This window comes from Haliotis cracherodii, unplaced genomic scaffold (genome assembly GCF_022045235.1).
Source record: "Haliotis cracherodii isolate W230 unplaced genomic scaffold, xgHalCrac1.p SCAF_24, whole genome shotgun sequence".
NCBI classification, from domain to species: Eukaryota; Metazoa; Mollusca; class Gastropoda; order Lepetellida; family Haliotidae; genus Haliotis; species Haliotis cracherodii.
The window spans coordinates 10133371-10160323 of record NW_027266280.1 but is presented as its reverse complement, the minus strand read 5'-3'; the positions used below and the strand labels follow the sequence as shown (position 1 = coordinate 10160323).

At 39.6% G+C, this 26953-nt stretch overlaps 2 protein-coding genes across 3 annotated transcripts in view; one reads left to right on the top strand and one right to left on the bottom strand.

Moving 5' to 3' along the window:
* Positions 1-46: 46 nt before the first annotated feature.
* Positions 47-13830, bottom strand: LOC139472267 (ubiquitin-conjugating enzyme E2 G1-like). The gene is made up of 6 exons (XM_071254677.1): positions 13722-13830; positions 8171-8273; positions 7868-7965; positions 5897-6075; positions 5021-5121; positions 47-3292 (listed from the first exon to the last, which is right to left on the bottom strand). Exons 1-5 carry the CDS (start codon positions 13765-13767, stop codon positions 5044-5046), a joined length of 504 nt encoding a protein of 167 aa, XP_071110778.1. The 5' UTR covers positions 13768-13830; the 3' UTR covers positions 47-3292; positions 5021-5043.
* Positions 13831-16613: 2783 nt separating this feature from the next.
* LOC139472416 (mediator of RNA polymerase II transcription subunit 15-like) overlaps positions 16614-26953 on the top strand; it is a 67644-nt gene continuing 57304 nt past the window's right edge. For both annotated transcript variants that reach the window (XM_071254890.1, XM_071254891.1), the window contains exons 1-7: positions 16614-16685; positions 19349-19436; positions 21218-21269; positions 23196-23339; positions 24733-24917; positions 25941-26021; positions 26755-26838. In XM_071254890.1, coding sequence (XP_071110991.1) covers positions 16627-16685; positions 19349-19436; positions 21218-21269; positions 23196-23339; positions 24733-24917; positions 25941-26021; positions 26755-26838 — 693 coding nt within the window. In that variant the 5' untranslated portion in view covers positions 16614-16626. The remainder of the gene's footprint in view (positions 16686-19348; positions 19437-21217; positions 21270-23195; positions 23340-24732; positions 24918-25940; positions 26022-26754; positions 26839-26953) is intronic.

Sequence of the window (26953 nt, the reverse complement as noted above, 5' to 3'; positions counted from 1 at the left end):
ACACAAAATCTTGTGTACCAGAACAAACTAAAAAACAAACAGTACATTGAAATCAATAGTTTATTGACTGCAGTATTAATGTACCAATCTGATGGAAACAGTCTGCTCCCTTATCACAAAATATGTACAGAGGTACTACTTACCAAAAACTAGGGCTCACTCAACTGTGTTCTACCTGCTGGAGCCTGCAGAGTGTACCATGTTGTAATACGTTTATAGATATATCACACAGATTGGACAGTAACCAGCTATAACACTGAACTGGTTGACCAGAATATATAGCACTTGATACGCATATGATAATCCACCATTACGAGGTAATTTATAGCCTTGGGTGCTGACAGCTGTTGAATGAGCCCTGTGAGTTAGCACACTAACAACAATTCCCAATGCAGATTTTGCATCGATGCCATTAAGTGTGTTAGTAAACTGTACACCAGTAACTGCTTACAATACTGTTAGCTAGGGATTATTGTTATTTTTATGATGGTTCTTAAGCCGAGATCATTAATTGTCTTGGTAAATTGAATACAAAATAAGTTGATAACAACATTGTACCCACTCACTTCACTATTTCTCCAACAATAGTTCTAACTGCAATTAACAAACATGTTTTCAAGAGAAAAATGGAAATCCTCAAATGGTTTTGAAATTCCAAATGTGGGCAGCTGTGAAGTAAGTGGGTATGTGGTAAGGTTGTAAACATGCAGCCAGTGCACATCAGGGTTACGACTACAGTGATATGGAATACATACAGAGAATTGCATCAAACCAGTAGGGACTCGGAGCATTCAGCCTCTTAGATCCTACACTTAGTAACAACTTCAATCCAACAAGAACAACACTGATTCACTCCAAAAAGCAATCCTCCCAGTTGACATTGTTTTTCAACTGAAAAATACAAATTTCCAAATATTTTAACCAAAACAGCCAAAATCTTTTGAGTCTACTTGCCTGAATGTCTGCAGGATAATTTTAGGTCGATTATATTCTGTCTGTAAGTGCTTTTATTAGCCTATCATACAAAACCGAAATAAAATTACTAAACCTAGGCTTCATACTAGTAGCTGAAGTCTTAGGCTGGAATTGTCATTCAAAAGATTTCTGAAATTCATGCCTGTATGTTTTCAGAAATACTCACAGTTGTCAAAAAGGACAAAGGGTGAGTGAGTGAGTATGATGCTGCTTTGAAAACTTTCAGTTTGATGTGGGAGGATAGCCTTAAGTGATGTAGGTCTTAGACCCGGTGTGCTGACAAACCGAGAAAAACAATCAGGGTGAGCCAGGATTTAAACCCATGCTTGTAGGATTCTGGCATGTCTAGGGGACGCACCTCTGCAACACTCATTGCAGCTGTGACGACTGGGACAATTGTGACCCACCCCCACCCCCCTTAAAAGAACAAAGGAAATTGCCTAATTATTTTTAAACTGACTTCATGAGATAAGAACGTGTTTACTGACCACAAAGTGAATGAAAAATAAAGCCAAAACAAATTTGATTGTGACCTGCATATTGTATCACTCATTGTATATCAGCTATATCACCCACATACTTGTCCGTACCACCACACTTAGAGCAGAATAGGAATTCCAAACAACACTCTTTAACTTTTAAACATACAGGAATATAGAACATTCAACATCACACATTATGTGAAGAAAGATATTTTCTGCTCAATAACTCAGAAAAGCAAAGTCTAAAGTACAATATGTCATCACACACATTCATAATATATTAATTTAAAAGTGTGCAAACAACCCACATGTTTGAGGATGAACACGGATAAATTCATGTGAAACATGTGCAACAACATCCCATTCTTTCTAAGGACGTTAGGGACAGGTCAGCTATGGGTGGGTGGGGTTCAGGATATCTGGAGGAAACCAAAAAATATGACAGTCTCTAGGGGAGGGCCATAAGTAATAATACACATATTGGGGGGAGGAGGAGGACAAGAAAAAATGTACAACTTAAGGACATGGTGAAGAGCATAAAAAGTATGACGAACACTAGGGAGGGAAATTATTTTCAGTACATTCATGCATCAAAAGACTCTGACTGACCCACCCACCACTGTAATGATTGACCAGTCCCTAATATAATAAAACATGTCCGTTTGATGGAATTTAACACATGGATACTATTAATTTACCATTTGAATACTGTTATAAGATATGACCGAAATTAATAATGATATCAGTGGACAGGTAAAACACAAGTGATGGTAGAAAAGGAAAAAACAAATGTATTTCATATTCTGAATTAAGACTTGAACATCTTGAGACAGTCTAAGTCGTAGAGGTGAAGTGCTAATCAATTTGAAGAGAAATCGGAATGGCAGAACATATTTAAATTGGATTTGTTTGATTAATAGCACATTTGTTGTAAGCACTATGTTCCTTGGTTAAATCTTTAGACTGACTATTTTTCTAAGTGCAATGCACTTTCATGCAACATTTACTATCAAACCATTATTTTGACAAATATATTTCATCTAACACAAAGATAACAACAGTGAGCCAACTTGAAGCTTTACACTGTAACAGCTTAATATATTTGGTACATTTCTCCAATAAATAGAAGGATATCTTTGTATTAGACTTTAAAAGGACAACAAGTAAAAATGAAAAAGCATACACTACCAAACCCAATACACCAAAACATTAACTTAACCTCAGGGCTGTAGAGAAGGTCCTGTCATGCACATTCAGTCATCAGTTGAGACACAGCAGGGAAAATATCAAGTAGTTACAAATGCTTTCTTTCAAACACAGATTACCAATTCTTAAATACCACATAATTCACTTCCTGCCTCATATTCCTGGAAACAACTGATAAAAAAATATAGGAAAGTTTCAAAGAGTCTCTGAGAAGTCAAAACAATATCTATAACAAAATTTAATAATAAATAACGTTCAGGCATAACATATTACCTTAGTAAATCTGAGAATAATACCGTTGACAAATTTAATTCAAACAAACGATAACGGAAAGCAATAAAAAAGCATGTTATATTTCATTAATACTACAGCCCTGAGAGAAAACCTACAATAAATGCTATTTATAACTGACTGGCAGCACTGTTATTGTATTTATGTATATAATATATTTACATCATCGTATGTACTTCATCATGGTAAGGAAATGAGAATTTGGATGGATGAGAAATCAATGGACTGTACAGTACTGAAGTGTGGCTGGATAGCTCGAGGCCACATGCATACTAATTCAAATGAGAAACAGGTATTTTCTCTGCCTTGTTATCTTGAAATCTTTTCCTGAAAAATGACTGAAACAAAAAATAAGTTAGAGGTTAATAACATGGTCTGCCGAACATATTTTCCCGAATGTTAAAGATAAATACATGACAATGTAGAATTTGTTTAGTGGGAGCTTTCAGGTAGTAGGGAGTGACCTTGGTTTGATGACACTACGAACAGCATTTCAATTAGCATAGCACATCAATTTCACAAGGCAGAAAAGCCTAAAATGTCACAGATCTTGCATGGCTTCAACATCCCCAATCAAAACCTACCAAATGTCAGCCATTTCCCTTACAAAATCAATCAGCTGTTCAATATTGCTTTGACATTTGAGCGTCAGTAACAAGTCGCTTACAACAAAAATATATTTTGATGTATCTCCAGTTAAAAACTAGTTTTGATACCTGCTGTGCAAACACACTTCCTGTTTATTTCTGTAACAGACAGTTGCCAAGTATGTCATCTATTTATGATATTAGCAACATGTATTTCGTTGTTATAACTTATATCGAGCTAGAGATGGAAACGTATATTAGGTTCAAAATTATATGGCTTATTTTATTTATCATAATTAGAGATGAATTGACACAAACTGAAATATATATGTACTCGCCCGGTAGGACGAGCGTTTCTTCAATTCTTTCTTGCCCTGCACACGCTGTCAACGACAATACAACTGGACAAGGTTTTCTAGCTCTGTGATCATGGTGATAGCGTAAATATTCGAGCCTTAACCAGACCATCCAGTAATTGGGATACACAATTGGGATACAAAGACATGCCAACCAAGTCAGTGAGCCTGACCACCCAATTCTGTTAGTCGCCTGTGACGACAAGCATGGGTTGCTGAAGAACAATTTTAACCAGGGTTTTCACAAGGGCTAATGCGTTCAGTGATCCAACCTATGAGGACACCAAGAAATGTGAGGTGAGGTGAGGTGAGATGGGGTTAAATGTCGAGTTCAAGATTTTAGAACTAAAATAGAGTGAGTGAGTTGGGTTTAACGCCGGTTTTTAACAGTATTCCAGTTATATCATGGCGTGTCAGCTTAATGTGGGAGGAAAGCCCGAAGTGACGCAGGTATCAGACAGTTACCACTTCGGAAAAACCCACGAGCACGGGTATGGTGCTGACAAACCTAGAAACATAATCGGGGCGAACCGGGACTCGAACCCACTATCATAGGTTTCTGGCGTGCCCAAGGGACGCAACTCTGCACAGCGAATCGCTGCGCCTTAGACGACTGGGCCACCCGTGCCCCCACTAAAATAGAGACGTGTGTGTGTGTGTGTCTGACTGCTTGTACTAGTCCAGGCGTATGCTGGTTTTATAGTGCTGGGACCCATTCCACAATGCAATCTTAGCGCTATGACTGTCGTAAGTCAGTGTTGAAGAATGGGAGTTACGATCGACTTAGCGCTAAGATCTCTCTGTGGAACGGGGCCCTGGCCGTCAGAGATACCATGCCGCAGTGGACACCCCAATTAGACTGTGTCTGCTCACTCATGTCGACAAGTCTTTGTTTTAGCCCTTTAATGCCGAGCGCCAGACAGGGTAACAACAAGTATCATCTTTTAACGTCTTTTGGTATGACACAGCCAGGGATCGAACCCCGATCTTCCGCTGTCTGGGCAGACTCTCTACCACTAGACCACAGAGGTCAAGGAGACCATAAGGACACCACGAGATTGTAAGTGTATTATCTGGTGGTCCCACAACCACATAGATATCTAAACACAATGTCAAATCCTACCTTGATGATAATGTGTGCTGCCATCATAATTCATCCTGACTCTTACGTACACAGCGGGCAACTTTCTTTCTGAATACCTCTGGCTCCTCTCGCCAGTCTTTCTGTCAACATAAAACAAATCCGAGTGAGTGAGTGAGTGAGTGAGTGAGTGAGTGAGTGAGTGAGTGAGTGAGTGAGTGAGTGAGTGAGTGAGTGAGTGAGTGAGAGAGAGAGAGAGAGAGAGAGTGAGTGAGTGAGTGAGTGAGTGAGTGAGTGAGTGAGTGAGTGAGTGAGTGAGTGAGTGAGTGAGTGGCTTTCAGCAATATTACAGCCAGGGACACCAGAAATGTGCTTCACACAATGTACAAGTGGGGAATCGAATTCTGGTCTTTGCCATGACGAGTGAACGCTTTAACCACTAGGCTACCCCTTAATCAACCTAAAGCCCTGCGGGACTGTCAGAAGCCAAGTGACAGAAAGCAGTACATACCAAATATTTTTAGTCTTGTCACATGACATGATTTCAAGTAGATTTTAGTTTCAACATTTTGAATATATAGACTGTGATTAGCTATATTAAAACTTACTCGACTGAAATAGATGGACCTGGGCTTCTGACCTCAGTGGACAAGCAATCCAAGTTGTAGTCTGAGGTGTAATAAACTGGTTTGTACAATGGTATGGATTGTTATGCATAACCTTCTTGCCTCATTCTCCCCAGGGAGCTGAGAATGAAATCTCGAGTGCAAACTGATACATTGACCAGGACAATAATGTTGTGCATTTTTATCATCAGCATGCACTAGTCTATAGAACATAGCACATTATTAATACACATTGTTATTAGAAGTTGTAGTATCATCTACTTTATCATGGTAAACTGAAGATGGATCTTACAGCAGCATCAACATTTGCTGGGGATTCATCGTTGGGATCTGCCAACATGGATATTACACTGATGAGAATTGTTTCCACAGTGTGGACTGGCAGCCACCTCTCTGACGCTTTCTCATAGCCGTACTTGTCATCCCCTGGCTCGTGAAGGATGGAGATGCAAACGTTGCCCTCTTTGTCAACTGTTCAAACAATGCACCCAGTTATTAGGAACATTCTGAATACATAAAAACATTTACATTGTAGCAGCCATAAGATTTTCAAGTCCTGTTTGGGGATTTGAACCACGGACCTTCTGAACACGACTAAAGAGGTTAAACCCGCCAGCACGCTGACATGGGAAGGATGTCATCTGTGGGATGATTCCAAGCCCTGCTTCTTACACCCCTGTCAATAGAGGCCATGTCCAGGCCACACAGTAGGTTACTGAGACTTTTTTTGTTCCAATTTGATATGAACATGCTCAACCCCATGTTGGGCACCAATGTACATGATGTAGCGGCCATAAAATTTTCCAAGACATGTGACATGATCTAAAGCACGGACTGTCTGATCCAAGGTTGGATGGCTTGTCCACATGACCAAAGAGGCTAATCCCACGACAAGATTGCAGTATACCGGACACCTTCCATCAGTTTGGTAAGGGATGTGCACAATGGCTTGAATTAAATGCTCTTGTAAATAAATGCAATGTTTTATTACCAAAGTAGATACAAAATATGTGTTTGCTGAAATGAGGCTGTGACGGATGTCACTGATAGGGTTGTCACTGCCATTATGAAACTTTTATTTTTGAGTACTTTTCTGATGTTTATGCATCATCGCTTTCATATTCAATTCCAAGGTTTCATGATACTAACCATACAAATGCAAGCAGGCTTACAGCGGTAGAAACTTACATTTTTAATCCACTAGTCATTATAATGATATCATAAAGCAAAACCCTTAAAAATGGCAAATTTCTCATAGTCCTTATGATACCTTAACCATTGGGCAGTTTGGCAAGGACCTATGCCAATTTCTAACACAAGGCTTATTTTGAGCTTGTCACGTGCAGCTTTGATAGTAGCATCAAACAAACATGGCAGATAGGTGTCCGGTATAGTGCATGTGTACCAATCCCTCCAGCAAACTGACAAGAGAAGGATGTTATCTGTGAGATGACTCCATTCCCTGGTATATAATTACACAAGGAACGATCATGAATGAATGAGCCACATAATAGCTGTATCACCATGGCCCCAACAGGCATGAAAAGTCGACTTGACAAACCAGTGGAACGTGTACACAACAATCCCAACTATCTGGATACAATGATACTTAATCAGTAAGGCATCCTCAATTATCCTGTGTATTATATCTCCATTCTATTATGATAAATACCCTGGACCCATCTGCCAACACAGTTTTGCTTCAGAAGTGATGTTACCAACTCTCAGGGTGCGACTTGGGGATATTTTGTTTGTTTGTTTGTTTGTTGTTTAATGCCGCACTCAGCAATATTCCAGCTATATGCCCCGATCTGTAAATAATGGAGTCTGAACCAGATAATCCAGTGATTGACATTATGAGCATCATTCCACGCAATTGAGATTGATGACATGCATCGAACAAGTCAGCGTGCCCGATTCTGTTAGTCGTCTCTTACGACAGGCAGAGTGGCCTTTTACAGCAAGAATGGGTTGAAGACCTATTCCACCCCAGATCTTCATGGTTCCGACTTGAGAATATTTATTGACAGATGGTAAAGTAACTTTGAGCCTCTGAACAGGCCTAGATAAATCCCTGACTTCGTTAGACATTTATTTGTAGTAGCAGTGAGATTATCCACAGATCATGTATCACCTCCATAATATTAACCATGTTGTTGCTTAAGTTCACAGTTAAACCACTTGAACATCCATGGAATCAGGTATGAAACACCTAGTGAAATTACTGATTACACAGCAGAATAAAACAATAAATTTATCTCACTGTTTGGATGCCATATTTCTGACACAAACTTCATCTTTGGAGGGCGATGAGGGTATTCTTTGGGGAACAGCAAGTGTGCTTTGAAAAATCCCCCTTCACTGAAACCAAGAAGTTCATAAAATTACTTCAAAACTTGGCCATCTTGCTTATTTCATTGTCATGAGATCATGTAAAAATTAAGCTGAGAACTGGACATTGAATTCGTATTTGGCATTTGCTTCAGTTCCTAAGATGAGTTAATTCGGTGTGTAGATGCTTGACACTTCTGTCTCTGTTGACAGCTTTTGTACAACATATACATACAAGACTGTGTCTGGTGGGCCGTAAATGACAACCTCCCATTTGTAGATGTCATTGTCATCAATAAGTCCAGCAGAAAATCCCTCTACAGCATTGCGGTTAAGCTCTGAAAAAAGGGATGATGAAAGTTGAAAATAATGAAACAAAATACAAATATTAACCTCAAGTAGGGCGTCCTCAAGTTAACCTTTAGCAGTAAGGACGAACAGCAGCAAACATGGTAAAAAGCTGTAAGATTGTCAAGGAAATACCACCACAGAAACAGAGTCTTGACTTGAAAAAATAACCCCCAAAACATAACGCCAGGATGCTCCCAGCCCCTTTGAAAACCAAATCTTGCATGTTGTAGGCAGTAAAATTATCTGAGAGAGAATTTTGTTATTTGGACCCCTCCCTTTTTAAGAAAGCTAGATCCGCATTTGCAAAATGTGCATGATTTGGAGTTTTAACATGTTCAACGAGGTTACGATCAAAACTCCCATTGTTTTGGTATCAGGATGTATTTATTTGTTGCATTCTATGTATTCTATTGTAAATAATTCACTATCACAGTACACCAGCATGTCCCCTTCGTAATTAACATGTGCGCCATTTGAATATTGAATGCCCAAATGGCACAATCATGTGGCCTTGAAGATCTCTGCAGAAAGTTACACTGTCATGATTACTAGTAGTGGTAAGGTTGAGTACCGTATTTGCTAGGTCTGAGACTAAACACCAACTGTATGATCGGATACATAACACGATACCTTACTCCCTTAACAAGGTACTATCTTTGAACCAACTTATTGTCTGTAACCATGGTACCGGTAACCAACAAGATAAGCAGGGCTCGATTTAGCTACATAAAACATGCACCAGTGCAACTTAGTATTGAAAATGCAACCTAATATTTATGTCAACATGCACTAAGTGCATGCAAACAAAATTCACATTTATTGTCTGCCTAACCATGCTTACCCTGACTTGTCCACACAACATCAATCTTTGAACACATTCCATACTTCTACGGTTTATTCACCCTGCTACATCACGAATCCATACGTGTAATTTGTCATGCTTTCGTGGGCTTGACATCATCAAACTGGGGGTACTTCGAGATTTTGTGCACATGTTCCTATAACGTTCCTGAGTGTGATCATCATCATTTATCATCAGCATGATCAGAGAGAGCACAGAAAGACTTTCAGAATAACGATAGTAAATTACCGGTACAGGTTCAAGTACAGAGCTACTGATAAGCTCCATATTTCCGTAAAATAACACCCAAAATATTCAAAACCCAATTACCTTTAATTAACTTGCGTACAGAAACGCATGCATTAAATGAAAAACTCAAATGTATAAAAACAGCATGCGTAAATACCCAATGAAGCTTTTTCAGCATGCGACAATGGAGCTTATTTCCGAAACACAATCACTAGCTTAGTTACCTTCTGAGGCAAGCCTATATTTAGAACCGTTATATCATATGTATATACATCTAAAACATTATTATTTTTTTCAAATCTCAAAATGTGTACTCATTTTGGGAAATAAACAATAGAGTGATGCATAAATAAGTGAAAGAATATAAGTTACCAAATGAAAAATGTAATAACCCAATTAAAATACATGTAGAACCATTTGAGCATGTTGAGTAAAAACTCATATTTTTCGGATTATTTTTGTTAAATCTCTGATTGTATTTTTACAAGGACAATATTTTTTGCGAGGGCTACTGTTTTAAAAAACGCAATTTTCCACGGATATTTCACATCCCTGTCTGTTATAGCTTACTATCTGTCTGTCCACAAATACACAAATTACTAAAAACCTAGTTGCATTCCTTTTCCGAAAATGCATAACCCTATATATATATATAGCGAAATCTAAAGTACATTGTGTGGAGGATAAGCACCTGTAACTTGAATTTGGGGAATATTTGTGTACATTAGTTTGCAGACGACAAATTGATAAAAGCATTAACTTTTTTCCATGGACAGAAATATTATTTGCACAGTTAACTTTGTACACAGAATATTAAAGAAATAACATTAAAATATGGCAATAACTGGTTGGTGGCCAGTACTGTTCACCTATTTCATCACTCAGTTTACTAAACCAAAGATGGCCCTCCTCATATCATCATAGTCCACTTCTGGTTCTAGTAAATAGAGAGTCTGCCTGGAGATCGGAATGTCGGAATGAATGGCTTGAGACCCTGCGTCGTCATACCAAAAGAAGATGGTATTTCCCTTCCTGGTGTTTGACATTGAGGAGATCAAACAAGAACTGGTACTGTGTCCAAGTGGGGGTGTCAATGTTTAAACTGCAGCATGGTACCACAGTTGCACTGGCACAATAAAACCGGCATTAGTCTGGACTAGTCCAAGCAGACACATGTCTCTATAGGCATACATTATATAGGTGCAATAATTTTGAATGTGACGTCAAACCCCATTTCACCTCACCTTATATATGATGTGTGTAAGTACTTTAGTCCATACATAACTACCATGATTACTTTCTTTGGTGACCTTCCCCAAATGCTGTTTTTATTTGTTGACATTTCCCTTTAATATGCAAGGCATTATATTTCATGAAAATAACACCAACGATTTAATAGTAAAATGAAGGTCGATTCTGCAAATAGCACACCATTAAATTGACTCTCTACTTGCGGAGCTCCAAGTAACCTTTTGAGCAATTTATCGTGTTTATGGACAACTGTTGCGGATTGTCCTGTTTTCGATCAGAGCTTTCAGCATCATATATGCCTTTACTATACTCTTAAAAAAAAAGAAACTTGACATAGAGGTAAAACCACTTTTCTCAAAATATCCAAAATCATTAAATGAAATGTGATTAGAATTAGTCAAACAGAAGGATGATGTTTCCACAATTCGCAGAAACACCTCCAAACCACACATAAATGTTGCGTTTGGGGATCAATTTTAAAGATTCATCCAAATGCAACCTGCTGTAAAAAAAGTGCAGCACAGGATCCTGCATTTATCTCGACAGACAATCTCCGCATTATGGACCCGGTACAACAACACCAACAGAGTTGACGACAGACCAAGGTCAGGGAGACCAAGGGTGACACCCCTAGCACAAGATGGATACATCCGGCTGCGACACCTACGAGAACGCACTACCACAGCCACGTCTACAACCACACAGATCCCTGGACTACACAGAATTTCAGATCAAACAGTACACAACAGATTGATGGAGGCCAGACTTCTTGCACCAAGACCTGTTCGACCGCGTCATCTGGAAGGCCGTCTGCATTGGTATAAACAGAGGGTGAGATGGACACATGCAAGGTGGAGAAATGTAGTGTTCACTGATGAGTCCTGTTTTCCACTCACACATGCTGATGGGCGCACATGTGTCTACAGACGTCAGGGTGAACGTTACGCCCCAAAGTGTGAGCAGCAGGTTGTCCCATTTGGCGGCGGGAGTGTCATGGTATGGGCCGGAATTCAGCAAGGTGGTAGGAGATCTCTCGTGCATGTGGCAGGTACATTGACAGGCGTGCGTTACAGAGACTTGATCCTACAGCCTTATGTTCTGCCTCACTTCAACGTTCACGGTGGGCAATTACAGCAAGACAACGCTCGACTGCATATTGCATGTGTTTGTCAGGACTTTGTACAGCGCAACAACATCCAGACATTCACGCGGTCACCAGATTTGTCCCCGGCTAAGCATCCGATTGAGAGTTGGATCAACGCATGCGCAGAAGGACTCCACCACCCCAAACACTTCCGACGCTTTTTGTGGCACTTCGGCATGAATGGCAAGCTTGGCAGTGCATTCCACAGCGTGTTATTCACAACTTGATTGCATCTGTGGGTCGTCTGTGTCAAGCGGTAATTGATGCACGTGGTGGTCACAACCGATACTGAAATTTCCTGTACCCCTGTGACATTAACTCTACTGTCTACGTGTGTCTGTATGTGCGACATAATTAATGTTTTGAACATTGTGTACATTGATCCTCAAATAGTATTTCAATTATGGTTTCTGTGTCCTATTTTCAAACATTGTTTTTATCTTAAATTTTGAAAGACAGTGTCAAGATTCTTTTTTTGAAGTGTATATTAATCATGACACAATAGTATTATCGTCGGATCATAGGTTTTCGGACATTATACATTTTCTATCACGAATACTTGCACTATAACCCTGGGTGTGGCTTAATACAGAATTGTAAATACTCAGAAGATGGCTTGTTTTTTTAGGATGAAGTTGTCTTTTAGCCTATAAGTGAATGAGATGTTTTAGAGTGGTTCATGTGATTAGTGAGAAAACATTGAATGTTTCTTCAGCATCCGAAAACCCATAACATGGGGATATATGTTGTATTAATGTCTTATGTGTGCAATGTTGTTTTGTTTTTTTCAACAAAAGGTAAGTAAGGACAAGGTAAGTTGTTTTTTTAACGCTTGTGATAGTTGTCCTTGTGTCCGGAGGATGGAGGGTGAAGTTTACGGTAGTATTGCTCCAAGACCCGGCGGGCAGCCGGGTGGGCGGAAGCTATGCCCGATGTTTTTAAAAAGTACTGATTTAACTTGCATCCTCCATCTTTGTTTAGTTTACTTGACTTTTGCCTTTGACTTATTACATTTCTTGGTGTAAACCAAGACCAAACTGCATGAAATTGCTTAAAATACAATCAAATGTTTAAAAAATTGATGGGGGAGATGCCCCCAGACCCCCCTAGAGTTTTCCTCTTTTGGGGGTAAAACCTGCTGTGCATCATCGTGTAGCTGGATTTATGTTTACGCGTTAATTAGTCACATGACACCTGCTGCACCTGGTGTATTTGAGCAAGGTGATGATAAGTTTTGTTTTTTAATATTTCTTCACGATATATCATATAGGAAGTAAATCATTACATAAACTTCATTGAATGAATGCCGCCATCGATCATTAGATGAATCACAGAAACGGCAAAAGAAATGGTTTAATTGAAATTTACAATTAATCCCGTAACAGATAAACGAAAGATTGCTGAGAATCATCATAGTGAAGATCAATGGGCAGATACCTCAACCTTTTTCCAACTGCGGCCTATTTGGTTCAGATGTTTATCTTCTTCATTTTGAAATATTCTCATTGTTCATCATTGTCCTGGGAGTGAAGGCATTGTATAGTGATGCCAAGAAGTACCTTTTCATTAATACAAGTGACCCTTAACATGATTTCTTTTATTACCAAGACCATTTTCACCACAACTTACATGGAGCAGAAGATCAAAGTCAGATCACTTCTGAGGAAAACGTCTGCACATTTGAAAAAAATAAAATCAATAGATCATATAACACAGTTGGAAATGGGGGTGAATGGCTGACAGCATCATCTAAACACGGCTCTCCTTCGACTCAAAACATCAGCTGATGAGATGATTCCAAACTTCAAGACTGACTATTGTTATTGTTTCCAACTGTGGCCTAGTTGCCAGCTGTACATGGTGTACGGGATTTGGTTACTGCGTCTCTCCTTCGAATGGATGAATGAGTGGTAATTTTGCAAAAGATTGTTGGAAATACTTTCAACCTACCTGCGAGCTGTTTTCTAAGCAAAAGGGACGACTGGTCGTGGGACATGGTCCCCGAAATACGAACGATCGTGTCCAAAATCGTCTTCCACTGTAACGAATTTTGCTCCTTATGCGCATGTGCAGGCTATCACAGTACCAAGGTACATAACTCCGTACTGGATACTTCATATTTTTTTAGAACTGTACACAAAATATAGCGTTCGAACCCTTACATATAACATGTAATCACTTTTTAAATTCTGTCTGGTGAGGTGATTTTATCTTTAAAAGTAGCTTATCTAAAACCCGGACTTTTTTAGTTTCATTCAATCTTTCATCAATCGATTCGTTTTTATTCGTGAAACTGAGAAGGCGATCGGCCTAAATTGTGATTGTTGCACGTGTATAGATAGTTTGTTGTTCAACGACTGTCTGGGATACGTGAGGTCACAAAATCGTAAACCCGGAATTCCCGAGGGGGACATGTTGTCGCGGGTGTCCATTTGACTGATATACATACAGGTAGATCAATGTCAAGAATGTATCGATTTCCCAAAGTTCATCGCATGATTGGGTGAGTTGGGTTTAACACAGTCCTAAACAGTATTCAAGTTATATCACGGTCTTAGACGTTTACCACTTTAGTGAAACCCACGAGCACGGTATGGTGAGAACAAGCCTAGAAACATAATCGGGGCGAACCGGGATTCGAACCCATAATCATAGGTTTCTGGCGAGGCTAAAAGAAGCAATTTCTACTCTGCACAGCGAATTACGGCACCATAGACGACTGCCTCTCCCCCCGCCCCGTGCAATATTTACAAGTAGAATTGATGAAAATGGACCAAGAATTAAATATTCAAATATTTGGCACCAAACTGTCGAAAACGACATCTGGCTTGGCAATAAAACGGTACATTCACTTGACGAAAACGTCACTGTATATCTTTCAACTACATGTATGTTTATTCGAGTTGTATATCGATGAAAATCAAATATCAGGTATTGTCGGTCATTTTCAAGTGAACTTTTCTTTAATGTCTCCGAAGGCCTGTGTCAACGTATGTACAAACCGATGGTGGTGTATAACCGATCCTTGGTTGCACATATTTTGACCCTGTCCACAAATATGAAGCATCTGTCTCACATGGGATGTGTCGATCATTTAGAAGCATTGTTGGGAATAGAACCAGAGCCTTCAGTGTGACGAGCGAACGCTTTAACCACTAGGCTACCCCACCGCCCTAGTTATGAAGAAAGTCAGAAACAGGATATGTTGAACTGACAATAAAACGAAATCGCCACTTTACCTCATCAGTTTTGGGATCGTTCTTATTGTCAACACTGTAGCATGATGCATATCATATCGCTAACCCACCGTATATCATCACAATGAAAAATGGGCAGCCCAAAGGTCTAAGTTGCTGCAATTTGCTGTGAAGAGTTATCTCCCTTTGGGCGAACCCGCACTCCATGTTAACAGGTTCGAATCCAAGATTTGCCATGGTTTTGTTTCTAGCTTTGTCAGCATCACTTCGGGCTTTAAGCTGACTCGCCGTGATGTAACCAACTTACTGTTCAAAGAGGCGTTAAACGTAACTTACTCACTCCTCGCAAATCAGACGGACACACCATATCATAACAGGAATATTGTTAAAAGCGACGTTGGTCCAAACACACCGAGGCTCTATCATTTGTACTTCGACCCATGGCGAAAGGGCCGGGATATAGCTAGAAGCGGCGGAAAATCATACTGATTCTACTATAGTAGACTCGCTGAATATTGGTTTTGTCATGATGTCTATATAAGACTCAACAAGGCGGAGCTATATTCCACTAATATGTGAGTGAGTTGGGTTTAACGCCGCTTTTAACAGTATTCCAGTTATATCGCGGCGTGGGCTTAATGTGGGAGGAAAGGCCGAAGTGATGCAGGTCTCAGACGTTTACCACTTCGGTGAAACCCACGAGCACGGGTCTTGTGCTGACAAACCTAGAAACATAATCGGGGCGAATCGGGATTCGAACCCTGAATCATAGGTTTCTGGCGTTCCAAAGGGACGCAACTCTGTACAGCGAATCGCGGCGCCTTAGACGACTGGGCCACCCGTGCCCCCCACTAATATGTGGAATACATGGCTTTGGCTCAACTGAATGCAGCAGAATAATACCTGAGTTTGTGTCATGTTAAAGGATATGGCAACCGCTCCAATCCAACATTCTCTCAACAACAGCTTTGAGAGACATTCAGAAGTTGGAGTACTAAGTACTCCATTGTAACTACATCTTAATCTACTCTACTGTATAAACACTGCCTCGATCCTGTATGTATACCTGTCAATCACACTCTGTATACCACTTGCTTGATAACGGTGTTAGAACCTACACCGAAACGTCGCTCCCAATTGTAATAAAGAAGTTGTTCATCCATAAATCTTACTTAATTCTCTTAACAATCTAAAATATTCGCTCCAACTTTACGTTGTATTCCGTGTTCCCTCTTATCTTTATTGTTTATTTGTTGTTTTACGCAACACTCAGCAATATTCCAGCGGTAAATAATCGAGTCTGGACCAGGTAATCCAGTGACTGATATTGCTAAAAACGATCCAAGCGGTCGGGGTACCAAACCAGACCACCCGATCCATTTGGTTGCCTCTTACGACCAGCATTGGTTACTGGGTAGCTATTCTAATCCGGAGTCCCCATGAGGATATATTCACTGAGTATAATTGTAGACTACTGTATATTTGATTCCTAGGAAATTATTATTTTTTTTAAATGTTATGTACAGAATTAAAATATATTAATCTATTTGACGTATGTTTACACGCAAATCGTTTTGTTCTTATCGGCATGAAAGGTCGAGTTAAAACTGTATTACCTCCCCTTTTATAAGGGGCGATAAAATCTCAAGTTGATCACAATGGCTGACCAAGCAGATTGGCGAACTCAAAATTTCCGTCAGAAACTCGTAGCTCAAATGTAAGTAAAATTAATGTTTATGAGTACTATGCCGTACTATGTATTTGTTACACCAGTATTTTATCTTATTTGATTATTGCGTTAGTATCAATCGCACTATGACCATGTGAAGATTATGACAAGTGCGCAATGTTTTGATTGTCATTTGAATAACTCAGGAGATTCAATTTCGGGGCTGCGTGTGAGTTAAGTAGGTGTTTGCACCGCTTATAGCCAAAATATGTAGTGCAGAAAATGTTGTGCCAATTCTCCCACTGTATCACAAGAGAGGGAAAACACTGACAAGTGAATTAAGTTATGGAGTAAGATCTGAAGGCAAGTTTACCAGGATGAGGCAGTTTACCAGGATGAGGCAGTTTACCAGGATGAGGCAGTTTACCAGGCTCAACTTCTGCCTCTATCTGGCTCAGGCTGACAGTTGTGGCTCATGCTCTGCAGCTCTCACATGCCTCTTTGATTCGTAGGTTAGTTAGATTAGGGTTAGGACAGATTTCCCTCAACTCATGATAGAAACAGTTTTTGGCCCATTAGTCCCTATAATGATAATACAGGAAAACCATTTATACTCGGACCCCATGGTACCGCGGCATTCATCGTATCGCGGCATTTGTGATTTCCGATAGTTCACGCGGGACGCGCCTCTTAGCGGCTGTCTATTAATGCAAATCGGTAACCAGGAAGTGCTCACTTCGTAAACAATTTCAATTTCCTCGGAATGTTCCCTCTGCTGTAAGTAAGGAGTTATTAATCCGTTGATACATATTTCTGGTATCTGTTGTAATATTGCCTTACCCCCATCTATCAATGGCCAACGATATAACCCGCAGTTCCCCAAGTAAACTTTCTCTATCGACCTGAACTAGATCATCTGCATATTCATGGCGACTAATGAGGTAACGGAAGTTACGTAGTCCGCACATTTTTTCCCGCTCTGTGCTAAGAAACTATTGGGAGATCATAAGGGCCATAATGCCAAACTTAGAAATACGTTCTTCACTAGTAACCAAAAGATAAATACATACTTTGGGCATACTAGGAGTGCTTTTTATATATTTATTGTTGACTTTTAACATTTTTCCATTTTGTGACAAATTATTGTCATCCAATTTTTAAAAAATAATCTTAAAATATCATTTCTGATATTTTGATGTTGACTTATAAAAATATTTTTCTCTTACTTTTCGGTAAGTATGCATTGAATACCTATTGCTGATAACACATTTAGAATTTTACTTGTGCTGTCTTTGCACTTGTCTGGACAAATCAATGATGTCCTGCATGATCATACCAAGTGGTTGGTAGAATTATGTCCACTTTTTGTCCAATTCGGACCTCCATACACAACTTTTCTCTGTACCGCGATACGATGGAGTTCCCTCCCTTGTCAAACAGAGCGCGAGGCCCGGCTTTTACTCGGAGCTACTAATGTAAATAATGAACTTTTATCAGTAAAATATGCATTGTTTGATAACATGAATGATATCTGATACAGAGAACACGAATAAACATAAAGGTTAGTGAGTGCATTTTGTTCCGTTTAGCGTACATGACAAGTACCGCGATACCCCGAGGTTGCAGGCTAAATAGGGAAATTTCTACTGGTCCATATGATACCTTAACTATTGGGCCGTTGGCAAGGACTACAGGATTTGTGCCAATTTCTAATGCTGCAACTCTATCCTTAGGCCTTAGATCCCCTTCCCGATCACCCCCACCTCCCCCATTATGATCGTTAGGGTAAGCATGGTAAGGTACCCTAGTCCAATGAAACATGCCTTCATGATCCTTAGGGGTTGGGCACCACTTTGTAAGCCAACACTCCTTTTCACTTCTTAGGGTTAGGCACCCCTTCACATTCCTCAGCAGTAGTTGTGAGTTAGGCTCTGGGTCAGCGTTAGAAATTGGCACTAGTCCTGTAGTCCTTACCAAACTGCCCAATAGTAAAGGTATCCTAAGGACGAGTAGAAATTGGCCCATTTTAAGGGTTTTGCTATATGTTATCATTATAAGGACTAGTGGACAAAAACTGTTAGTTTCTAATCCTGTAGGTTATTCTCTTTTAATGAATTAATCCATTGTATTTGAATGCTAGGGTGGAAGGATGGAGAAACCCTAGTTTCTACTGATGGTCAGTTTGAATCTTATGATATAAATGGCTTCTGTTAGTTTTATAATGTGATTTTAGCGTGATTCATTAATTTTCATTGTTATGCACAGTCCGAATACAGTTTATAAGGTATATTATACTGGTGTTGAATGCATCCAAATGTCGCCGATTTTAGGGTGGGTTACCCCAAACTCTATCCTTAGCCCTTGGATCCTCTTTACGATCAATCACCCCTTTACGATCATTGGAGTACGTCTGACGCCTGGTGGTGTTTTCAGTACTTGTTGTTACCCTGCTTAGTGCTCAACATAAGGGTATTAAAACTAGAGTCAGTACACTGTGTCTGAGTGGGTGTCCATGTTAAACTGTATAATTGTATCTCAAGGCTAGCACTACAATATCGGCATAAGTCTGAACTAGTACAAGCGGACACACACAGACAGATAGATGTTATGCTTCATCATTGTGCTAAAAAATCAACTACACATATTCTTAAGTAAACATTTTATGATTTTCTTAATAATATCTATAATGTGTTTTGTTTTCACAATTCCAGCGATGAAGCAATTCGGCAGTCAGCTACGCCAATGGCGCGATCAAGTATGGACATGGAAAACCATGTTTTTCAAAAAGCTAAGACACGAGTAAGTTTCTAGATTACTTTCAGTCTAAGTGGGTCATTTGATATCCACGTCACATGTTCTTCAGGGATATATTTCACAAGTACAAGTGTGGAACTGGAGAGGTGGTGGGGTAGTGTAGTGGTTAAAATGATACTTCACATGATTTTAGGGTGACACAGAGCACAACATTCAGATTCAGTTTTACAATCTTATTGGAACTGTTAATCTAAATTTAAAAAAAAAATCGAAAAAAACCCCCACCTTTGTACCCTAACTCAAAAATATATTTTTTTGCGTGGCCTTGAGTAATTGGATCAGCACCTACATTTCAGATTTAACTGTGTCAACACATATTCTAGTGTTTGATTTCTATTCAGGTGAAATAAAAAGACACAGAATGATTCACAAAATTTCTGCTTTCTTTCAAGCTGATGTATTCTCCTGCTGTAAAATCCAAGTGTTACTGCATCTTTAGTTAATCGGGGGCACGGGTGGCCCAGTCATCTAAGGCACCGCGATTCGCTACGCTGAGTTGTGTCCCTAGGGCACGCCAGAAACCTATGATTGTGGGTTCGAATCCCGGTTCGCCCCGATTATGTTTCTAGGTTTTTTTTCAGCACCAGACCCGTGCTCGTGGGTTTCACCAAAGTGGTAAACGTCTGAGACCTGCATCACTTGGGGCTTTCCTCCCACATTAAGCTGACATGCCGCAATATAACTGGAATAATGTTAAAAGCGGCGTAAAACCCAACTCACTCACTTAATCTATCTCTACACACTTTCTTCTGGTGTGTACAGTTCTTGACACTGACCAAAATATGTTGTGGTTTAAAGGACCAGCACATAGGAAAATCTTCTAGTACTGTTGGATCTCTACTAGACACAATGGTCATGACCTAAAAGGTAAAAGGGTTTTAAAACGTATTACTTCATTGTGCAGTTAAAGAAGGTAACCACTATAAGCTTAGGTTGCTGTTTTTGCATCGAATATAGACTTGATCTAGTGATGATTTCCAAAGTTGTATAAACTTAAATTACTTTGTTCATCCCTAAAATAACACTAGACTACTGGACCAGCATTTGTTAAATTTTACTGGTCCTTAACAAAATATGCAAGACTCAGTTGGACACTGGTGTATTTCAAAGTTATTAATGAAATATAAAACCTGTGCAGAATTGCATGCCAGAAACCGATAATCATGGATTTTAATCCTGGCTCATCCCATCTATGTCCCTCCTATTGATCAATCAGATTCCACCTCACATATCTCTTGCATTTGCTTCAAAGAAAATGGTGGCGCCCAGTCAAGATGATCAGATCAATAATCAAGATCCATACTGTGAAGAGCACCCGGTCTTACTTCGCGGAGTGTATATAATAACGTGATTAGAAACAGAAATGGATTTGAAAAATATCTTTTGATGCCGAGTTGGCGGTACACATGCTTTACAAATTCTGCAATCGACCAAAATCTGTACAGCAGTTGATGTAGATTTCGTAACGTGATTTTGATTGGACTATGCATAGACTCATTAGTCCTGCCAAGATGTAACTATTGTTGTCGGTTAACTTCCTTGCCTCGGGAAGAGGCACCACACCCACCGAAGTGGTAAACGTCTGAGACCTGCATCAGTTCGGGCTTTCCCCCCACATTTAGCTGACACGGTCTGATGTAACTGGAATACTGTCCAAAGTGGTATTAAACCCAACTCCCTGTGTGGAATTTCTTCTTTCAAAGTCGTAAGACGAGGTCAATATTGTACTCATACATGTATTTATTCCAGATGTTTTTGTTTTTCAGGAAGAATACCTAGCCTTGGTTGCTAGACTGATTCTGCATGTGAAGGATTTCAGTAAGTGATATACTTTGTTACATGAGACATCAAGTAGCGGTGACAGTAGCACACCAGTCAGGGGGAAAAGTTTAGCCGACGGTTTGGAAGCAGACCGTACTTGGCACATTAGCAATATTTAATAATATGAGTATGCATGTTAAGAATGGAGGTCATTCTTTCTAAAGGCCACACTGGGGCACGGGTTGCCCAGTCGTCTTATGCGCCGTGATTCGCTGTGCAGAGTTGCGTCCCTTGGGCCCACCAGAAACCTATGATTGTGGGTTCAAATCCCGGTTTGCCCTGATTATGTTTCTAGGTTTGTCAGCACCATACCCGTGTTTGTGGGTTTCACCGAAGTGGTAAACGTCCAAGACCTGCATCACATCGGGCTTTCCTCCCACATTAAGCTGACAGGCTGTGATATAACTGGAACTCTGTTATAAACCCATCTCACTCATACTAAAGGCCACACTGTTTATGTTTCATGGCCCCCCTCCCCTTCTGAAGCAGCTGGAAAAGAAATAAATTAAACATAAAAATATTTATTATCCCCAGCCCAACAAAGTTGGCGGGGATATAGAAACGGGCTCTGTCCGTCCGTCACATTTCATTCCGGAGCATAACTCATAAACTGTTCAATATTTTGCAGGTCTGTCAGGTACATGCTGAACTGGTGCCTTTTGCTATTTAGAAATTTTAGACATTTTTATTTTTTACGTTTCCATGGCAACAAGATGGTCTTAGTTTCTGTGAAGGTACTGTTAGTTTCCGGAGCATAACTCATAAAATGTTCAATATTTTTTCATCAAACTTTGCAGGTCTGTCAGGTACATGCTGAACAGGTGCCTTTTGCTATTTAGAAATTTTAGAAATTTTTATTTTTTACGTTTCCATGGCAGCAAGATGGACATAGGTTCCAAACTCTTCTTGTTTTTACAATTTCCATGACAAGTTTCACCTCGGTTAAAAAAGGTTAGGGTTTGTTTAGATTTAATTATGTCATAAATTCTGCAACAGGGGCGGGGGATATAGCCACGTTAGTGGCCAACTCTTGTTATGATTATTATGTCTCCTAGTAATGTGGACCTTCTTATACCGTACAATACATTATATATAAATTCCATGTCTACATCACTATCAGCGATTCAAGAAGCCAGCGGAAGTTTTAACTCAACAGCAGAATGACTATAAATAAATAAATGATTGACATAGCTATTTATTTTTATTTTCATTTCAACCAACCTTTAATGGAAAAGCTGGAATAAAACCATGAAACATAAAATAAAAAAAGTGTGGCCTAATCATTGATGAAAGACTATGAATGAAGGACAGTCCCTAATGACAGCTTGTTGTTTTCAGTGTTGAAAGGATCACAAAATCACAGGGTTGTAGCCCTAAAGTAAACTTTGTTATGTTTCACTCAAAATGCCTTCATCCGCAGATATTTTTAAGTATTTAGAATGTACTGGTTGTGTGATTTCAATACATAAGTATGTCATGTGATGACTTTATGTGGTGTTTAGCCCTTGGGAATGAGAGGTGAAACGATTTATAAATGCACCAGTGCATTGTGAGTTTTCATGCTAAGGTTAGGTTACGTGATATGTTTTTTTCCTGTATCGATACAAGACTTTATACATCGTAAAATAAATGACTTACTACTCTTTTATAGTCAAGAAGTTTCCATGCGATTTGATGTAAATATGTAAATCCCAGTTCATTTCGGAATGTCAGCACCATACTCGTTTTCGTGGCTTTCACCAAAGTGGTAAATGTCTGAGATTTGCATCACTTCAGGCTTTCCTCCCACGAAAAGTTGAAACACTATGATATAACTGAAATACTGTTCAAAGTGGCGTTAAACCAAACTCGGCCAATATTGGGTGAGCAATTGTGATGCTAAAATGTCACATCAATTGCAGTCCTATCTTTGCTTCTCTTCAGATGCAACCAAGAAGAACCAACAGGCAGGCGTGCCCGGCCCTGGGATGGCAGCCCACGGTATGGGGGGCGGGGCAGGAGTCCCGGGACAGCAGGACCCCATCAATGCCTTACAGACCCTCACCAGGCAGGGGGTGGGGCAACAAGGTGATCAGCAGAGAGGGGGGGGGGGGGGGGGACAAGTTTTCCTCATGTCACAATATCACAACTGATGAGAGTCAAATTGATGATATTCAGGAGTATTGAAAGAAGTTTAGAATGACGGTTCTCTCGATTTGTTACATTATTTGTTCTGGGCTCTTTGAGCCAACTTGGCTGTCCCCAAAATTGCTCATGCCAAGATATATCAAAGATAAACCTATACTGAACGTGAAACACTTTCCAAACGCTTATCCGATTTTTGGTATTATTTGTCCAAATTGTCACAACAATCAAATCTGGGTATTTAGGCATGAGATAATCCAACACAACAAAGTGTTCAACAAATCAACGTCCTATGGTTTTGAATCTCATTCGATGTGTTTGCAGATGGACTTGATTTCGAGTTTAAGTTGATTTTGCATTTATATACTGTGTCAGTATATGTTAGGAAATACATTCCATGGTTTGGGGCTTTCGTAGAATTTAAAGTATGGGAGTTACTATCATTTTAGTGCTACAACTGTCGTAAGTCTATGTTATAACATGGGAGTTACGATCATCTTAGCACTACAACTGTCGTAAGTCTATGTCATAGTATGGGAGTTACGATCATCTTAGCGCTACAACTGTCGTAAGTTTATGTCATAGTATGGGAGTGACGATCATCTTAGCGCTACAACTGTCGTAAGTCTATGTTATAACATGGGAGTTACGATCATCTTAGCGCTACAACTGTCTTTAGTCTATGTTTAAGTGTGGGACTTACGATCATCTTAGCACTACTACTGTCGTAAGTCTATGTTATAACATGGGAGTTACGATCATCTTAGCACTACTACTGTCGTAAGTCTATGTTATAACATGGGAGTTATAATCATCTTAGCGCTACAACTGTCTTTAGTCTATGTTATAGTATGGGAGTTACGATCATCTTAGCGCTACAACTGTCGTAAGTCTCTGTCATAGTATGGGAGTGACGATCATCTTAGTGCTACAACTGCTGTAAGTTTATGTTAAAATATGGGAGTTACGATCATCTTAGCGCTACAACTGTCGTAAGTCTATGTTATAACATGGGAGTTACGATCATCTTAGCACTACTACTGTCGTAAGTTTATGTTATAGTATGGGAGTTACGATCATCTTCGCACTACAACTGTCTTAAGTATATGTCATAGTATGGGTGTTACGATCATCTTAGTGCTACAGCTGTCGAATGTCTATGTTAAAGTATATATGTAGCGCTACAACTGTTGTAAATCTATGTTAAAGTATGGGAGTTACGATCTTCTTAGTGATACGATCGCTTTGTGGAACAGGGTCCAGGCCCAAAGGATATGGCTGTAATATGTTGACTGAAGCATAAAACAACACTCACTAACTGTGACAATTTTGTTAGGTATGATGGCGACACACCAAATGACGCCACAGCAGAGACAACAGCTTGTTGCGCAGCAACAGGCACAGCATTTAATGCAGCAACAGCGAGCCCAGCAGCAACACCAACAGCAGCAGCAGCAGCAACAACAACAACAGCAGCAGCAGCAGCAGCAGCAACCACAGCAACAGAAGCCCCAATTGCAGGTGTGTATTCAGACAGAACTGGTGTGGAAGTGGATCTCATCATGACAAAAAACAACTACTTATTTCAGTATGATTTTCATGTAATTAATCAAGTAAAGGACTACAACTGAAGCTAGCTGGCTAAAGTGTGCATCTTATCAAGAAAAATGCATGATGGTAGATTAGTGCTTCATTAAGCAGTTTCAACAACCAAGCTCCCCACTTCTTCCTGTAACACTGATACTGTTTGTTTATTTTAACAGGATATTGATTGACATCGATGTTGTGTTTGTTTATTTTAACAGGATATTGATTGACATGATGTTGTGTTTGTTTATTTTGACAGGATAATGATTACTGATGCTGTGTTTGTTTATTTTAACAGGATATTGATTGACATCGATGTTGTGTTTGTTTATTTTGACAGGATATTGATGATTACTGGTGCTGTGTTTGTTTATTTTGACAGGATATTGATGATTACTGATGTTGTCTTTGTTTATATTGACAGGATATTGATGATTACTGATCATGCTGATGTTGTCTTTGTTTACTTTGACAGGATAATGATTACTGATGTTGTGTTTGTTTATATTGACAGGATATTGATTAACACCGATGCTGTGTTTGTGCACTGTACAATGAATTTGATTGGTTAAGAAACAAGGGGCGGTTGGGTAGCCTAGTGGTTAAAGGGTTCGCTCGTCACGCTGAAGACTCGGATTCGATTCCCGTCATGGGTTCCCATTGGAAGCCCATTTCTGGTGTCCCCCCGCCGTGATATTGCTGGAATATTGCTAAAAGCGGCGTAAAACCAAACTCACTCACTCACCCGATGCCTCGAACTAAGGACTGTTCACTGTGCATGACTTTTTTTCTTGATGAGTTTCTTTTTTTCCTCAATCCCAAATTTGAATATGTGCCATTGATGAACACTGTATTTGTGTGTTGTGACAATTACATAGGATGAATACTAAGTTTGAGAAAGGATGATGATGAAAACTGCAGGCATGTTTGTTTACTGAGTTTGTGTATTTGTTTCAGAGACAAGATGCATTCATTGTCACCTCTCCCCAGAATGTGCAGCCTGTTCAGAGTCAACCACTCCCCGCCTCCTGTCAGAATGTCAGTATAGTAGATGGGTTTTGTCTTGCTTACTCCACACTCAAAAATATTCCAGTTAGATGATAGTGGTCTGTAAATAATGGAGTCTAGATAGATCAACTCAGGGATTTGATGACATACATCAAACAAGTTGGCGAGGTTGACCACCCGGTTCCGATAATTCCCCCTGACGAATAGCATGACTTGCTGAAGAACAGTTCTAACCTGGATCTTCACGGTCCAGACTTGATTATTTACAGACCGCCGTCATATAGCTGAAATATTGCTGATTGCAGCGTCAAAGAACAAACAATCAAACAAACTTATCATAGCGTAGACCAGAATAGAAGTGAATAGAATAATTGGTCTGTTTACACTGTCATTTGAGATGTATTGTGTGATCATTCTGCATTCATTTGTGTTTTTAACTTATTGAGTAACTTGTGGTTCTGGTTGATGATTTCAACATTTGATGACGTGTTGCAATGAATAAAGTATGTATGTATTATTTATACTTATTTTTGCGTTTTTAATTTTTGCAATTGAGTCTCGTTCGCAAAACTCACAATAATAAAACGGTCGCAAAAAATTCCTTGTTTACAGTAGTCTGTATGGATATAAAAAAGATGTGAAAAATACTTAACTGAAACGGAAATAAAAACAGCTTGTACATCTTACATCGATCGGTCACTGCTGTGGTTGGTAGCAAAAGTAATTTATGGAGGTATTGAAGAGCATTCCATCTTTGATTCAGATCCCGTTCCAACCCACGTCTGGGGTAGCTCCTCGCCCTGTCGGCCCCAGTGGGATCTCAGGCCAGCAGCAGCAGTTCCAACAGGTGATTCATCATCGTTGTAACAGGAGACATATCCACATGATAGTGAATTATGTCCCTGTAAGATGAACTATTGAAGACTGGTTAAATGTCCATAGAAAATGATTTCATTTATAAG

What these genes read in the sequence shown, in the direction of transcription:
- LOC139472267 (XM_071254677.1), bottom strand. Translation starts at nt 13,767, where the DNA reads ATGTCCCACGACCAGTCGTCCCTTTTGCTTAGAAAACAGCTCGCAG. An exon ending in GCTTAGAAAACAGCTCGCAG is followed by an intron (nt 8,274 to 13,721) that starts GTAGGTTGAAAG and finishes CCCTTTTTTCAG; the next exon opens with AGCTTAACCGCAATGCTGTA. An exon ending in CAGCAAATGTTGATGCTGCT is followed by an intron (nt 5,122 to 5,896) that starts GTAAGATCCATC and finishes TTATGTTGACAG; the next exon opens with AAAGACTGGCGAGAGGAGCC.